The sequence below is a fragment of the Diabrotica virgifera genome, chromosome 4 (genome assembly GCF_917563875.1).
Source record: "Diabrotica virgifera virgifera chromosome 4, PGI_DIABVI_V3a".
Lineage (NCBI taxonomy): Eukaryota > Metazoa > Arthropoda > Insecta > Coleoptera > Chrysomelidae > Diabrotica > Diabrotica virgifera.
Genome location: NC_065446.1, coordinates 91,516,730 through 91,534,999, shown reverse-complemented (window position 1 = coordinate 91,534,999; position 18,270 = coordinate 91,516,730). Strand labels below are relative to the sequence as shown.

At 33.9% G+C, this 18,270-nt stretch overlaps 1 protein-coding gene across 1 annotated transcript in view; it reads left to right on the top strand.

The window, feature by feature from the left end:
- LOC114327236 (uncharacterized) overlaps positions 1 to 18,270 on the top strand; it is a 51,933-nt gene that overhangs the window by 8,527 nt on the left and 25,136 nt on the right. The window contains exons 3-5 of the mRNA XM_028275781.2: positions 653 to 905; positions 3,811 to 3,923; positions 9,669 to 9,852. Coding sequence (XP_028131582.1) covers positions 653 to 905; positions 3,811 to 3,923; positions 9,669 to 9,852 — 550 coding nt within the window. The remainder of the gene's footprint in view (positions 1 to 652; positions 906 to 3,810; positions 3,924 to 9,668; positions 9,853 to 18,270) is intronic.

Genomic DNA, 18,270 nt, shown 5'->3' with positions numbered 1-18,270 from the left:
TACCTACAATATTATGACTCTACGATAGTGTGAGAAAACAACAGTAAACATAAAAATCCCTAGATAGGGACCTTTTTTTACCATGACCATGTTTTCAGCATTTGGAACCACTGTGTGGCAGAACTGAACTACTAGATCTCGCTGTTTTTTTCTGGTTCCAAGGGCATAGTTTCCAATATATTCCCCCACTCTACCATGCAGCTTAGCATTGCAATCTTCCATTTCAATAATGTTGAGTCTTGGTCTTCTAGAACAGCTTTTTACATTCCATGTAGTTTTACATTTTTAAAGCTGTTATTTATTTTTAATATTGGTATGTAACCTCCATGATGAGTATCCACATTGTATTTTGTCATTTATTCTGCTGTAAACCATTTGTTGATTCCTGCTTGCCGCTTTTTTATCTTCCTTACCAGCTTTTGCCAGTAAATAGATTGCATATAGTGGCAATCACTTGGTGATCTCCCTATATCTAGTTACTCTTACCCAATTTATCTGACAAGCCAATGCAATTGCCCAAGGTGTGGCACTTGGAGTCGTGTCTTATTAGGGACCAATTATTTAAACCTTCTGTCGTCTATGACAATTGATGTAATAGTGTTATTTATGATCATCTACATCAATAATGTATTTATGTTTAATATATTTTTAGAGAGCAAAAAAAGTGTTTGATCCATCCGATAATAATGTTCCCAAAAAAAGAGGGCGTCCTGTAGGCTCTTTGAATAAAGCAACGATAGAAAAGCAAATAGCAAAGTTAACTTATAATGAGGATAGTAGAGAAAACCGTCCGGAGTCAAGGACTTCTAGTAATGGCAGAGACCAACATGGTGTTTGTTCAGTTTGTCACATTCAAAACAGAAAGGGTGATCGTTTGGTGGCTTGTAGAGAATGTAGTAACAAAGGTAAGATATATAAGATACTCTTTATATTTATCTCAGAGTTATAGATTCAAGGGTAGTCGAGCTCCTTGCGTCATTTTTCGAAATTTGTCAAGATCATAAAATTTTTGGGTTTATTTATATTTGGTGCACAGCTTATTGGAATAAACTATAGTTTATTTATTTATTAACGGTTACAATCATTTACAAAAAAAAACAATACATTAAAATACCAATTACAATAAAGAGATACAAAAAATGTAAATTACATAAACAATCATGCCTAAGGAAGAATTGAAAATATCTACATTACACCTAGCTAGTAAGCTGCTAGTGTTCCTAAAGCTGGCCACTCACTTACGGATATCGAAGAGGCCGAGCGACTGACAGGCGGTTAATTGAAGCCAAAATCACCACATACACGCAGTTTTCGTAAAGGCGTTGGCACGCTCGATCACAAAACTGCATGTGTGTGGCGTCTCAACTGCAGTTCATTAACTTAACTACTCAAATAACGGCCTTCAATCCTGGCCTGCATGCCATGGCCTCTTCGATATCCGTAAGTGAGTGGCCAGCATAAGCAATCTGACCAAGCCAATACCAGATCCATAAAGGGTTCGGTGTGCTTGTAAAGCAAAAGTGGAATGAGCTCTAAGAAATCTAGGTGGAACATAAATCGTTAAATCTTGAAGGAGTTCAGGACAATCCATTAAGTTTTTAAAAAGTTTAAATACAAACCGAAAATCTAAAATCTCTCTACGAGAAGACAAAGAACAGTAATCAGTTAACAAAAGCGTACCTGTGTAAGAATAAGGAATGAAAAGTTTGAAAAAACAATACATGAGGAACCTACGCTGAACTCTCTCAAGTATTTCAGTATCAACCAAAGTGTAAGGTGACCAAACAACACAACAGTACTCTAGATGTGACCTAACCAGAGAATAAAACAGCAACTTCAATGTCTACAAGTTATTAAAATCTTGAAGAGAAAAAGTTTTGCGCGGAGTGTTTCTCGATATTCAACACAGGCATTTGATAGGGTATGGCATCAAGGTCTTTTCTATAAACTGAAATTACACCTAAAAGACCAACTATACTTTATTCTAAAATCGTATCTTACTGACGGATATTTCCAAGTCAAAATTGAAGACAACTTGTCAAATTACCACATCATCCAATCTGGCGTACCACAGGGTAGCGTTCTTGGCCAATTTCTGTATCTGGTATTTATAGCCGACGTTCCAACCAGAAATGATACCTTCTTAGCTACTTTTGCTGATGATACGGGAATTTTAGCAGTGGATGTCGACCCTAATGTAGCATCACAAAAAGTACAAAATCATTTAGACCAATTACAAAACTGGCTCAAGCGATGGGAAATAAATGTTAATGCCAGCAAATCAGTACAAATTACTTTTACAACCAGAAAATCTACATGTCAAGTTTCTATAAATAATACTCCGATTCCCATCAAACCAGTTGTCAAATACTTGGAATTGCATCTGGATGAAAAACTCATATGGAAAACGCACATTAAAACTAAACGTAAACAATTAGACCTTAAACTAAAAAATATGAACTGGCTATTTAACAAGAGGTCTCAGTTATCTCTTGAAAATAAACTTCTTCTTCTTCTTTAGGTGCCGTGTCTGTATTCAGACGTTGACCGTCATCATGTTTACAATTTCCTGAAATCTCTCTCTATCGGCTGCTGCGCGAAATAATTCTTCTACTGTGCAGCCACACCATTGTCTAATATTACGCAGCCATGAAAGTTTCTTTCGATCAATCCATCTCTTTCCCTCCACTTTTCCTTGTATTATAAGGCGAAGCAGATGGTATTTAGGTCCTTTAATTATATGGTTGAAGTATTCTGTTTTTCTCCTCTTTATGATGCTTATGAGCAGACGTTCTGAATTCAACATTTGAAGAACATCTTCATTGGAACTGTGCGAAACACACATTGGAACTGTGCGAATGCTTTTATTTTGTGTAGCATTGTGGTTTTTAACGTCCATGTTAAAAACCACAAAAAATAAACTGCTTCTGTACAAAGCTATACTTATACCAGTTTGGTCATACGGAATGGAACTATGGGGCTGCAGTAAACCTTCAAATACTCCAAACATTTCAGTCCAAAATACTGTGTATGATAAGTAAAGTTCCATGGTACGTATCCAACCAGACACTTCACAATGATCTGGACATCCCACTAATCAAGGACTTAATAAAAAATCGTTCAATAAAATATAAAAATCGCACCACTGATCACACCAACGAATTGATAAATAATTTATTCACCCAACCACTTGCTGAAAGAAGACTAAAGAGAATATGGCCAGACGACCTATCACAATAATACTTAGAGAACCGTCACTGGACGGTACCTAACTCATGTTAAAAAAAAGTTGTTAAAATCAGATGAATGTCTTTTAACAAATCCAAGCTGTTTCAGTGCTTTAGCAGATATATATTCTACATGCTCACCAAAAGATAAATCACACTGAAATATAACACCAAAATCTTTATAACTACATACTTTTTGTATATGAGTGATGAGTAACATAAGAAAAATCAATTTTATGAAAAGTTTTGCAAAAAGATAGTAAAGTTCACCAAATATAGCTGGAAGTGTGAAATTCCCACTGCCTGCGCTAACAATGAAGTGAGAACGCACATACAAACGGTCTGGACCGTCAGTGCGAGTGCGAGGTCCGTCGTTTGACGAATGCGTATCATGATCGTAGTTATTTTCACACTTTCAGCTATATGTGGTGAACTGTACATTAGATTTAGAGGGATTCAAATTTAATTTGTGATAAGAACAATAGTCCTGCAAACATGTTAATGCATCCTGCAATCAACAGTTTAATGACTTTGCTGTAATGTATATACTGTGTGATGTAATTGATTATATATTATGTTTTAGCTCATTTTAGTTGTTTAAATGGGGAAGATATGATGTTAAAAATGTATCCGGACAACACCTGGCAGTGTCCACATTGCAAAACTTGTGTGGTTTGTTTTGAGACCTCAAATTCTGTAAGTAAATTGTCTTAATTCATTAGTATTTAATATTAAGTATCTGATTCTCTTGCATAATATGTATTAGGAACAATTTACTTTAATTTAAGTTGCATTCTTTTAAATTCTGCTGATGTGTTTGCTACACATTTTTCTTCATTAAGGGGATGGGTACGTATTTTCGGCTGCAATGCTATTCAAATGGGGATTCATTTTTTTCGAACCCTGAGAAAACTAATAAGTATTTTTTAAAAATTTAAACGCAGAATTAGTGATGGGTAAATACCCGGTAAATATATTTTGGGTAAATACCCAGGGTTTTTACCGGCTTTTTACCCGATTTGGGTATTTATATGGGTTTTTTTTATTAAAAAATTAGTTGTAAATAAGAAAAATTTCAAGTAATTGAAACATTAACACATATTACATACTAAGATCTAAATCACTGAGATTCTCATTCTCACTAGCTGTTGAGCTATCATCTCTATACGGGATATCCATCTCACTAATCTCACTCTCATTTTCACCCTCATCATGGCTAGTATCATCGCTAAGGTCAGTATAGTCATTATTTGGATTTGGTGACTCTTCAGCTTGCCTTTTGTCAATTCATCAATTTCATGTTTCGCTTTTTCGTTTTCGTGTAGTAATTTCCAGTTGTGAGCCAAATATGTAATTTTCCCAGCCCTAGTGTTTGTCAAACGATTACGTTTTTTATTGTTGATCCAACTGAACGTACTGAACGATCTTTCAGTTGCTGCAGAGCTAACTGGAGCTGATAATATGCGAACAGCAACTTCCGAAAGACGACTACCTTTACAGATCCCTTTCCACCATACCAATGGCGATACTGATGCTGCAGAAATCCACACAAATTCTTTTCCCCATAGCCCATCCTTGGGTTAGGTTTGATTTTATTTTGAAAATTTATATTTGAAAAAAATGAGGTTAGATTTGATTTTATTCTTTTTGTATGCTTTGTCTACTCTGGCAGGCCTACAGCCAACGCAAACCGTGTGACGAAATGCGGGTTGCCTGCTTGCAAGCTTTTAAAATCTTAAAAACAAAGTTAAGGTTGAAAAAAAAAAGAAAAAAACCCAAATTTGGGTGGGCAAATATATTTTTGGGTATTTACCCGATAAATACCCGGAATTTATATATTTACCCATCGGGTAAATACCCACGGCACATCACTACGCAGAATGAAAGATTACGTTCTTACAGAGGGCCGAAAGTCCCTGAGAACTTCTATATATATATAAATTTTTTTTTATTTTAATAAGTTGACAACTAAGAGAACATTTAGTGTGATTTTAATTTCAAATATCTCATTCAAAATAAACTTTTTATTTATTCTAAGGGACTTTCGGCCTTCGGTAATAATTTAGTCTTTCATTATGCGTTTAAATTTTTCAAAAATATTTATTGGTTTTTTCAGGATTCGAAAAAAATGAACACAATGTCCGTGCTAATAATTTCCAAATCTATCTTTGTCTTACAACGCACTCAGTGCAATAGAATATTGTCAGCATATTGTCAGTCAGACAGTGACAATCAGTGACAATCTTAAATATTTGACATGGCATCGGGAATATTTTGAGTTGTTGATTAAATAATGTTAATACATAGTGTATTTGATAAATAATTGATTTAAGACGTGAACTTAATAAAAAGTTATTTATTGTGTACTATTTGTGGAAGATCCGAGCAGTGAATACTTCAGGATAATATATTCTGTGATCCAAGTATTTTGTTGTTAAAGATGTTCAAAATTGTACGCGTTCCATAGTAACAATATATTATTAAAAAATCACTTTTTCCTCTTTTCTCGATTGAGTATTAGTTTTTGTTGTACATATAAACTATTACAATCACTGGATACATAGTTAGTGAAAAAAATATCACATGGCCTTAAGTAAGATGAGAGCTCCTTTGATTTTTCTCCTATTCATGTCTGTTTCTTTCATGACTACTGATACATCTTTCCACTGTACTCTGTGCCTTGTGCTCATATTTTGGATGTATTTCATGCTCTTTTATTCCTGAGACCTATTGGTCTTGCAGTTTCCTCCACATAGAAATTGTTGCAGTCTTAGGTAATTTTTTGGATGCAGTTCTTTGATCCCTTTTATGTGTTAACGCACTGGCTGCCACAATAGTGAAAAAAAGTTCCTTCCAGCTGTGATTATTTTATCCTGTATATAGTGATGAGCGCGCTAATAACCGGCCAAATAGCGCAAAAGATGGAAAACATGTTAATTGCGAAACAAAATGAAATGAAACTAGTGGAGGTGGAAATGATCGTTAAATATGTATATTAAAATAACATTAAATTGCATAGACTTTAAACGTCTGTGATAGGAGTATTTTATAAAATTCTACTGTCACAGTGACAGTTGTCATACTCCTCTGATACGTCTAAAGGTGGGAAACTATGTAATTTAATGTTATTTTAGACGATTATAACGATCATTTCCATCTCCACTAGTTTCATCTCTTTTTATTTTGCAATGTATTATGTTTTCCATCTTTTGAGCTATTTTGCCGGTTATTAGCGCGCTCATCACTGTATACACATACAAGCGAGAATCAATTATTGTTGATTCTCACGGTTATATTGCCTGTGCATCACGTCCTGATTCTCATGGCAGTCAACCTGTTAAGTTTGATTTTGGATAGATATATCTCAATGTATTGGTTGTTTTTGAATGTTGTTGTGATATACTTATTTCCTATCCTTTTAAATGTTATTGATAAGCTCTTCACATATATGGTAAACTAAAATTCAAACAATTAGATGTGCCCGTCATGGATTTAATGACATCAAAGCCCACAGGCAAACAGAATCAAACGGCAGAGATAACTAGAAGAATCCGAATGACTTGGACAGCAGTAGGAAGACTCAGTGATGTGTTGAAAAACAAAAAGATACCAATAAATCTACCAGTGAGTAATCCGTTTGCATCGATTTAATGAATAAACTCCAGAAGATGACGTCTCTTGCCGTGACTTTGGGCACCAGGTGATCCGGGGGTCAGTTCTGATGGCGTAATCGTATTCAGTGACCCCAAAAGCCCCCAAATAATAAATTTTGTTCCTTAGTGTACTGATTTTGACTTTATTTTTATATTTATGCAATTTTGGATGCAGTTTATGCACTTTACAGTGCAATTATGCATTTCCGCCCATTTTTGAATAGTAGACTTTTTTCCTGACGTCATCCTGAACATAATGCAAAAAACTGCAAGTGTCTAGGTGCTGTAAAACCTATTTATTCAGGTGTTTTTAGTGCTAAATGCCCTGGTCTATTTATAGGTTCTTTGTGTATTGTTATGTATGTACCGGGTGTCCCAATAAGAATGGCTCTCGGCCATATCTCAGGAACGGTTTATAGTAGAGCTTTGAAATAAAAAAATTTATAACAAAAGTTGCCTCAGGAAAAGCCTGGAAATTATTTTCATAATTGTGGGTCCACCGCTAGAGGGCGTAATTGAATATCAAAAATAAAAAAATCTAAATTTTTCAAAATTTTCCTAATGAAGGGGCACTGCAAATCCGATTATTGTATTCTTCATCAAATTCTGCGCATATTTGATTTAACGAGTTTAACTCTACCTTTGCAAATAAGAGGTGGGGGTGGGTGGGAAACTTGTTATGAAAAAATGGCTGTAAGTCCGGTTCTGCTAAATCAAATTTTGAAAACTGAGTCTTATTGAAGACAGATCTTTTTCTTCAATGTAAGCGTGATAATTTTGAACCATCCTAATAAGTAATAAGCCAGCTGGGAGGCGTTATTTAATTTTTTTCAGAAATCTAGTTTTCTTTGGAAAATATTAAATACAAGTATGCATTTTTAATCATACTTTATAAAATTAGATTAAATTAGAAATAGAATAGCGAAAACCGCATGTCGATACCTTTTGTCTATCCCAAGATATCTCGAGAAACGTGTAAATTTTATACATAACTGTTACTATCACCGGTAAACTAAGTTAATGAAAAGTAGTGTGCTGTGGAAAAAAACAAAATAACATTTTCCAGATGTCAACGTATAAAAATATAATTAATTTAAACAACAATATAAAGAGAAACAATACTATTAAAATTAAATATAACACAGAACAAAAAGAACTACTTAGTGACGACCTAAATATTCAAATTGTTGCCCATCATACACTACTCTAGAATACATTATCCAGAGAATACTAAACGCCATTCAAAGCATATCGAGACAGAAATTGAGACTGCTGTTCAATCTACTCTTGAAAGAGTAAATGTTTGCAACGAAAATGATGGGCAAAAATTTGAACGTTTATGTCATCACTAAATAGTTGTTTTTATTTCTTTGTAATAGGGCTTTTCAACGCTTCTCATTTGTTTCGAGCCTCTGTCATATGCCGTATAATCCGTGTATAATATTAATATACGAGATATGAAGAGGCTCGAAACAAATGAGAAGCGTTGAAAAGACCTAATATACGTTGACAGCTGGAAAATGTTTCTTTGTTGTTTCCATAGCACACTACTTTTAATGAATTATTTCGTTTACCGGTGACAGTAACAGTTATGTTTTTAAATTTACACGTTTTGTAAGATATCTCGAGATAGAAAAAAGGTATTAACATGCGGTTTTCGCTATTCTGTTGCCAATTTTGTCTAATTTTGTAAAATGGTATTAAAATGCATGTTTGTATTTAATATTTTCCAAGGAACACTAGATTTCTGAAAAAAAAATTAAATAACGCCTTCTAGCTGGCATATTACTCAGTAAGTTGGCTCGAAATCATAACTTTTACATTGACGAAAAAAATCTGTCTTCAACAAGATCAAGTTTGCAAAATTTGATTAAGCAGAACCGGACTCACAGCCAGTTTTTCATAACAAGGTTCCCACTCACCCCCACCTCTTATTTCCAGAGGTAGACCTAAACTTGTCAAATCAAATATGCGTAGAATTTTATGAAGAATCCGACGATCGGATTTCCAGTGCCCCTTCATTAGGAAAATTTCGTAAAATTTAGATTTTTTAATTTTTAATATTCAATTACGCCCTCTAGCGGTGGTCCCACAATTATGAAAATAATTTCCAGGCTTTTCCTGAGGCAACTTTTGTTATAAAATTTTTTATTTCAAAGCTCTACTATAAACGGTTCCTGAGATATGACCGAGAGCCATTCTTATTGGGACACCCGGTACAAATATCCGTTACTTGACGTTACATTACATGAGTTACACTACATGATAATTTAATGATTTATGCACATGTTCATACAATTTTTTTTTCTCTCATATTTGTATCAACTTTTTAAATTTTTGGATTGACCATTTGCAATAGTTGTTCAAATTATTCGGTAGTTATTATTAAATGGTTTTTAAATGTATCTTAATCTTCATTTTTACTACTTCACTTAGAAAATTAGACGAAGCTCCAAACGCCTCACGTATCCAATTAAGAGTTCAAATTTTCCTTTTTTTCTTTTTTATTTCTTTTTTCTGGATCTCAAGCTCATGTATTAACATATCAGCAGTCAGCAACCACTTGAATACCCTCCATAATCACTTTCGCCATCTTTGAAATGGTTATTTTATTTGACGTCCAAGTAATTTACACGATCAAAGTAGCTTCCAAGTAGCGCGCGCAGCGTCCAAGTTGACTTGGACTAAGTACACTTGGATGCAACTTGGATCGCGTCAACCCTGTTTTAGCGCACTAATCACTATCGATTTTACGCGTGCATTCTACAATAAATTTTTATTTTTTTAGGGAAGTTTAACAGTTTGTTCAGTTTGCGCCGATGGATATCATGCTGGTTGCCATCAACCGAGAATAATAGAAAAAATATCAAAGGGACAAAAATGGTCATGCATAAATTGCCAAATGCCAGACGAATTGAAGATCAATCAGATTCAGTCAAATGTTAATTCTTTCAGTCGAAAAAGTGCTTCAGGTTGGTAAACGGAATTATATTACATTTTTTTTATTTTTTAGAAAAATTTAACACTTAATAACATTTAACGTTTGATAAAATATGATAGGACAACAAAATAACGATAAAAAACCATTTAAGAGCGGGCTTGTTAATAAGTTCCAGTGCAGCGTCTCATTTTCATCCTGGTTGAACCCAAACTACTAATATAATTATTACCAAACATGTGTGGTATTGGCTCTTTCTAGCTGGAGGTTACAGTAATAGTTTCTAATTTAACATCTTTTGGTAAAGATTCAGTAGAAATTCTTGAACTTATGGAAGAATGAGGAAAGTATAAAGTAGAAGACCTGAATAGATAGTCTAACAGCTAGTGAACCCTCCGACTAACGGTCTTCCTGTAAGGCTAGAAATTTGTATAGTGATAATTCATATCACACCAAGCCTAAAAACCATGACCTGGCAGGCATCAGCCCTGCACGTGTATCTACCAGGTGAATCGAAAAGTGCATAGTTTAGGGGAAAAATAAACTTTCTCCTGTAAGGTTTAAATTTAAGTATGTGTTTGAGTAAGTCATTTAGAAGAAATGTGTACCATGCCAGGCGATTCTGAAGAGCATAAGACCTTGCCAGGCGAGGGGAAAGATTGGGGGTTTTTCCTAAAATTATTTTTTTGCATCGAACAAAGTTTTTTTTAGGTTTTTTAGGAGAAAGGGCAAATCTGAAGAGAAATCCTCAGACAGGTCGATTTTTATTCTTAAATTAGGACTTTTTGGCATACATATAATACTAGTGACGTCATCCATCTGGGTGTGATGACGTAATCGATGATTTTTTAAATGAGAGTAGGGGTTGTGTGATAGCTCATTTGAAAGGTTATTTAATTTTCTATTCAGTAACATTGACATAATTATTTATACAGGGTGAACAAAAAAATTTTTTTTATTAAATTAATTTAGACAAAAAGAAGAAAAAAAATTTTTGTACACCCTGTATAAATAATTATGTTAAAATTTATATTACTGAATAGATAATTAAATAACCTTTCAAATGAGCTATCACACAACCCCTACTCTCATTTAAAAAAATCATCGATTACGTCATCACGCCCAGATGGATGACGTCACTAGTATTATATATATGCCAAAAAGTCCAAATTTAAAAATAAAAATCGACCTGTCTGAGGATTTCTCTTCAAATTTGCCCATTCTCGAGATAGTGAATTTATGCAAACTCAAACGTCCTCATTTATACTACAGTGTCGCGACCGCTTGATTAGCAATTAAAAAACAAAGGGGTTTTCGATATTGTATTGCAAAAAACCCTTCGGGATTTCATCAATCAATGTCTAAAGAATATCTACCTACCTTGCCAACATTGAAATTTTTAGTTAAATGTCAGATTTAGGGTTAAAAATGGCCGATTTCGCAATTTTCAAAATTTTTAATCGTTTATACATATAACAAAAACTATTAACCTAAGACAAAAGTCACTAAAGACCTTTTCTGTTTGGAATGATTCAAAAAACCTAAAAAAACTTTGTTTGATGTAAAAAAAATAATTTTAGGAAAAACCCCTAATCTTTCCCCTCGCCTGGCAAGGTCTTATGCTCTTCAGAATCGCCTGTTATTGTACAAATTTCTTCTAAATGACTTACTCAAACACATACTTAAATTTAAACTTTACAGGAGAAAGTTGTTTCCCCTACGGGCGGAAACCAGAGTTGGCGACGAGGGTTGTTATAAGGGGTCAAAGTCGCGGTTTTTATTATTTTTTTTGTGACGCTCATGATCGAGATAGTGCACCAAAATTTGGGAATAAATAGGTCATGACGTACTTACTTACTTAATCCAGAACTCGTCTACCTTTCGGTGTGAGTTATTACGGAGTTAGGTTCTCCGTCGTTCTCTTCCACATTTCCTTCTATCCATGGCCAATGCTTTTGTTTCCTCCCATTTTATTCCTCTTTTGTCGGCCGCTTCCCTCACTTCTTCTGTCCACGTCTTTCTTGGTCTTCCTCTCTTCTTTCTTCCCATATCTCTCGCTTCATATATTTGTCTTACTATTTTCTCTTCTCCTCTTCTCAGTACATGTCCGAGCCATCTAGTTGTCCTTGTTCGATTGTTGTTGTAACTGGGTGTATTTTCAGATTTTCTCTAAAGGTTTGATTTCTAATCTTATCTTTCCTTGTTTTCCCCTCTATTGTTCTCAAAAATCTCATTTCTGTGCTTATTAGTGTATTCTTTTGCCTTTTTGTTTTCCAAGATTCACAGGCATAGGTTAGAGTGGGTTTCACAATATTTTTTACTATTTCCGTTTTTATATTCTTAGGTATTTCTTTCTTTTTTAAAAAGTTACTCTTAATAATATTGTACAGCTTATCAGTCTTTGCAATTCTTTCATTTATCTCATCTTCTAATTTTCCATCCCTGTTTATCATTACCCCCACATACTTATATCTGTCTACCTGTTCAAGTTGTTTGCCATCTACTTCTATTTTCATGTTTTCCTTTTTGTCTTCCAATTATCATTGTTTTGATTTTTATTTGTTTATTTTCATGTTTCTGATTTTTAGCTGTTCATACAATATGTTTATATTTTCTTGTAATTATTTTTCTGACTCCCCAATGATCACCAGGTCGTCTGCGTAGCATAGTTCTGTTATTTGTATCATTCTCAACTTTCAATATCCTACATTATATTTTCTCTATTTGTGTTTGCATTCTTTCAATACGTCATCTAAAGTATAAAAAAAAAGTACTAGGTTAAAGAGTAGTGGGCTCAGGACACAACCCTGTTTTAATCCAATGTTGCTGTCGAATACTTTTGATTTTTCATTTCTTGTCCTTACATAGCTTTTCGTTTTTTCGTATAAACTCTGGATGCATCCTATTAGATCTTGTTCAATTTTTCTCTTCTCTAGTATTTTCCAAATATCTTCTCTTTTAATTCTGTCGAAAGCTTTTTGCATATCTATGAAACATACATGTATTTCTTTTTCTGTTTTAAGAGCTTTTTCTATTATTTGTCTTATTATGAAAATCTGATCGTTCGTCCCTCTTTCTTTTCTGAAACCACTCTGGCTCTCCTCAAAGGTATTTTCTAGTTTTTCTCTTAGCCTGTTTTCTAGTATACTAGCATAAAGTTTTCCTACTGTGCTTCCAAGTGTTATTCCTCTATAGTTTAAGCATTCTTTGCTATCTTCTTTTTTTATACAATGGTGTTATAATGCCTATCTGCCAGTCTATTCTTGTTGTCTTTCTTCATTTATGTATTTGACCATTTCTGCAGTTATATCGTCATGTCCCGGAGCTTTTCCTATCTTGATTTTGTTGATTGCATTTGTTAATTCTTTTTGTGTTATATTTCCCACCTGTTCCTGTTGCTCTTGTGGAGTGTGTTGATTTATGTTTTGTTCTATCTTATCTCCTTCTACTTGTTCCACTTCCAGGAGTTCTTCAAAGTATTCTTTCCACCTCTCCATAATCTCATTTTCTTTTGTAAGTATGGTTCCATTCTTATCCTTCACGTTTTTCAATGTATTTGGTTTTGGTTTTCTCATGCTCTTAAAAACTATACGGGGATATGTTGAATTAGTTGTGTATATGACTTTCCCCTACGGGTGTAAACCAGAGTGGGGGACGAGGGTTGTTATAAGGGGTCAAAGTCGCGGTTTTTCTTATTTTTTTTTGTGACGCTCATGATAGAGTTAGTGCACCAAAATTTGGGAATAAGTAGGTCATGACGTAACTAATCAAAATCTCTAGTTGTGTACATGACTTTCCCCTACGGGCGGAAACCAGAGTGGGCGACGAGGGTTGTTATAAGGGGTCAAAGTCGCGGTTTTTCCTATTTTTTTTTGTGACGCTCATGATCGAGTTAGTGCACCAAAATTTGGGAATAAGTAGGTCGTGACGTAACTAATCAAAATCTCTAGGGGCGGAACGCTGCGTGGGGACAAAGGGGGGTGGGACGGGGTATATAAAACAATTATAAGGGTTTTTGTGACGTTCGTGATCTAGATAGTGCACAAAAATTTGGGAAAGTAGATCATGACGTAACTAAGCAAAATCTCCAGGGACGGAACACTGCGTGGGGGACAAAGGAGTGGTAGGCAGGAGTGAATATAAAAATTATAAGGGCGAACGTCACAAAATACCCCTTATAATTTGTATATTCACCCCTGCCCACCACCCTTTTGTCCCCCATGCAGCGTTCCGCCCCTGAAGATTTTGCTTAGTAACGTCATGATCTACTTATTCCCAAATGTTTGTGCACTATCTCGATCATGAGCGTTACAAAAAACCCCATATAATTATTATATTCATTCCTGCCCCAACCCCTTTGTCCAGCACTCAGCGTTCCGTCCCTGAAAATTTTGCTTATTTACGACATGATCTACTTATTCCCAAATTTTGGTGCACTATCTCGAACATGAGCGTCACAAAAAACCCCTTATAATTTTTATATTCACCCCCCGCCCGCCACCCCTTTGTCCCCTACGGAGCTGTCCGTTCCTGGAGATTTTGCTTAGTTACGTCATGACCTACTTATTTCCCCCACTCTGGTTTCCGCCCGTAGGGGAAAGTCATGTACACAACCGATTCAACATATCCCCATATACACCGACGTGCAAAAAAATCGATCCACTTAAAAATTTGGTCAATTTGATGTCACGAATTTCCTAAACCCGTTTTCCGATTTGTCATTTTTTACCATGTTATAGCCTTATTCATTAACAATATCGCTGTAATAATATTGTTGCTAGACAGGTAAACCGTCGTTGTATACTGGGTGTACGAATCAAACTGTGTTTTTTTTCTCAAAGTTCGCATCACCCTGTGGACTATTCTAGCATTTATAAAATACTGAAATTAAAACTCAACTACAGCCTCAGGTCTTCTTAACATTCTGTTAAGAAGACCTGAGTAAAGTACCTGTCAGGTACTTTAACAACTGGCCATGTTCGTCATCAGTTCAGGGTATTTCTAAATCAGTGCGACAAACTTTAAGGGGTAATTTTACATGAGAAAATAAGGACAGTTTGCTTTATAATCATATGTCCGCAAATGCTTCGTTTCCGAGATACGGGATGTTCAAATTTTTTACAAACTGACGATTTATTTATTGTTTTAAAACCATTTGAGATATGCAAATCAAATTTGGTGGGTTTTAAGACGTAGTTATTGCACATTTTTTGACATACAATTAAGAATTTAATATTCACCATTGGCGCGCAAACGGGTATTATGACCGATCATATTACCCGTATGCACGCCAATGGTGAATAATAAATTCTTAATTGCATGTCAAAAAATGTGCAATAACTACGTCTTAAAACCCACCAAATTTGATTTGCATATCTCAACTGGTTTTAAAGCAATAAATAAATCGTCAGTTTGTAACAATTGAACATCCCGTATCTCGGAAACGAAGCGTTTGCGGACATATGAATATAAAGCAAACTGTCCTTATTTTCTCATGTTAAATTACCCCTTAAAGTTTGTCGCACTTATTTAGAAACACCCTGTACTGATGACGAACATGGCCAGTTGTTAAAGGACCTAACTTTTTGATTATCCAACATAAGCGAATGAACATAAAAACAGAATGTTAATGGGGCTATAGTTGGGTTTTAATTTCAGTATTTTATAAATGTTAGAATAGTCCACAGGGCGATGCGAACTTTGAGAAAAAACACAGTTTGATTCGTACACCCAGTATACAATGACAGTTTACCTGTCTAACAACAATATTATTACAGTGATAATGTTAATGAATATACAGTGATGAGCGCGCTAATAACCGGCAAAATAGCACAGAAGATGGAAAACGTATTAAGTTGTGAGATAAAAAGAAACGAAACTAGTCGAGCTGAGAAATTTAGCGATATTAACTTATAAATTTACATTATTTTGATTGTTTCCCACCTCTACACGTATCAGAGGACTATGTCAACTAAAACTGTCACTGTGACATTGACAGTTGCCAAACTCGTCCGATACGTCTAAAGATGGGAAACAATCAATATAATGTAAAGGCTATAGCGGGATAAGATGGTCAAAAATGCCCCCGCACCGATCAGCTCCGCTACTTATGTTTTCGATAAAGGATATAAAATTATGCCCTCATGCAAATTTTTAGCTTCCCAGAGGTCCTAGAACCTCTTAAATCGAGAAAAGAAGAATTTTTAGATTTTATTTTTTTGTGAGCGCAATTTTAACTTAAAAATCTGAAAAAATTCAAGAAGATGTATATTTTAAATACAAAACAGCCTGTTTTTTTTTCAGATTTTTGTAATAAAAAATGAGCCAAGCAAAAATTTTTGAAATTTTCAAAAATTTTTTAGGTTATGTAAATATGATTTGGCCAACTTTTAAATAGTATTGTTGTGTGTATTTTTTGTAGTTCCTTTGAATGGCAGAGGCAGAATTTTTAATATCTGAGCGGAAAGAACGAAAAAATTGAAAAAACCGTTTTTGGCTGTCTCGAGATGCATTTCGGGACAGCCAAGTTTAGGATTTAGGATCCTGACTACAACAACTGAAAAAACACTAAAAGTGTGAATTTTGTCATAAAATTTGGTATGTGGGCTTATAATATTTGGAACAGCTTTTCCAAATAACTTTTTTCGATATCTCTAACGCGAAGCAAATCGAATCGCATATCGAAAATTCACCCTGTTTGTGGATTCGCAGTAGACCGCGTTTAAAATTTAAATTTCAGTTGACTATTTTAAAAATTTTGAACCATCAACCTGTATGACTGTGGCAAATTTCAAATCTGTATATATTTTGATTGCCGAAATATAGGGGTGTCTTCATCTTAAATGCGACACACTGTATATTATCAATTTGATAATTTATTGCAAATAATATAGTCGTAATTTTTATATCTAGATTCAAAATATACATTCAAAATACTGACTAATTCACTAATTTTATCATAAAAAGTTCAAATTGATTGCATTAAAGTATTGAACCAATTAATGCGTATTACTAAATATCGTCGGCTTACTGCCAAAACCCACTAACTCCATTTTTAAAATTTTGAGAGATCTACTTTTTAAACTTTAATTTGAAATTGAAGATCGACTGAATTTAAAAAAAATATTTAAGAACTGAAAAATATTTTTGTCATATTTTTCAGTTCTTAAATAATTTTTTTAAATTCAGTCGATCTTCAATTTCAAATTAAAGTTTAAAAAGTAGATCTCTCAAAATTTTAAAAATGGAGTTAGTGGGTTTTGGCAGTAAGCCGACGATATTATTATAATATTATTATAATAATTATAATATACAAAGTGAGTTTTATGTATAGAAACCTTCGATTATCGCGGAAACATCTTGCACGATTTTTATAGGTTTTGGTGGGTAGGGGTTTTCTAATGCAGCCGATATTATAGTGTTAATTACATTGTTGTCAGATCTTTCGTTTTTCTGGAAATCTAATGAACTTTCTTATTTTTTTGCGTTTTGAAGTCCTTAAGAAATACTGATTATTTTTCACGTTATATTCCCTATGCATAAATGCCATAGTTTCGGAGTTATTGCTACATGTGTTTAAAAAAAAAATTTAAACAAATTATAAAAATCAATTTTTTCGGCCCGTGTAGACATTATATTATTTTACATTCTTTGGATCATTGGGAAAAAAAGGTCTTTTGTAATTTTTCTAAGGTAATGGTTTTCGAGCTCTAAACAATTTAAAACTGAAAAAAATCGAATAATGACGATTTTCAAGGTTCAAAAACACAAATAAAAACTATTATTTTTGAAACTGCTAAGTACCCAAATTCAAGCTAAGCCCTCTTCTAGGGGCTCGCTATAAAATTTTTTGGCCCTTTTTATTCTAAAACATTGCTTTTTAATAATTGTTAGTGAAGCGCATATGAGAGGACGGGCGATCGGACTGCATTAACAACTAAAAAACAATATTTTAGAATGAAACAAACTTAAATTACTTATTGGTAACTAATAAAATAAGACTTGAACTTGAATTTATGTACTGGGCAGTTTTAAAAATAATATTTTTGATTTGTGTTTTTGAACCTTGAAAATCGTCATTATTCGATTTTTTTCAGTTTGAAATTGTTTATAACTCGAAAACGATTAACTTAAAAGAAAAATTACAAAAGAACTTTTTTGTTCCCAATGGTCCAAAGAACGTAAAATAATGTCTAACGGGCCGAAAAAATTGATTTTTATAATTTGTTAATTTTTTTTAATAAATGTAGTAATAACTCCGAAATTATGACCTTTAGGTATAGGGACTATAGTTTCCGAGATAATTGAGGGTTTCCGTACATAAACCTCACTCTGTATATTAATTGGTAATATTATTACACATTAATTGGTTCAATACTTCAATGCAATCAATTTGAATTGTTTATGATAAAATTAGTAAATTAGTCAGTATTTTGAATGTATATTTTGAATC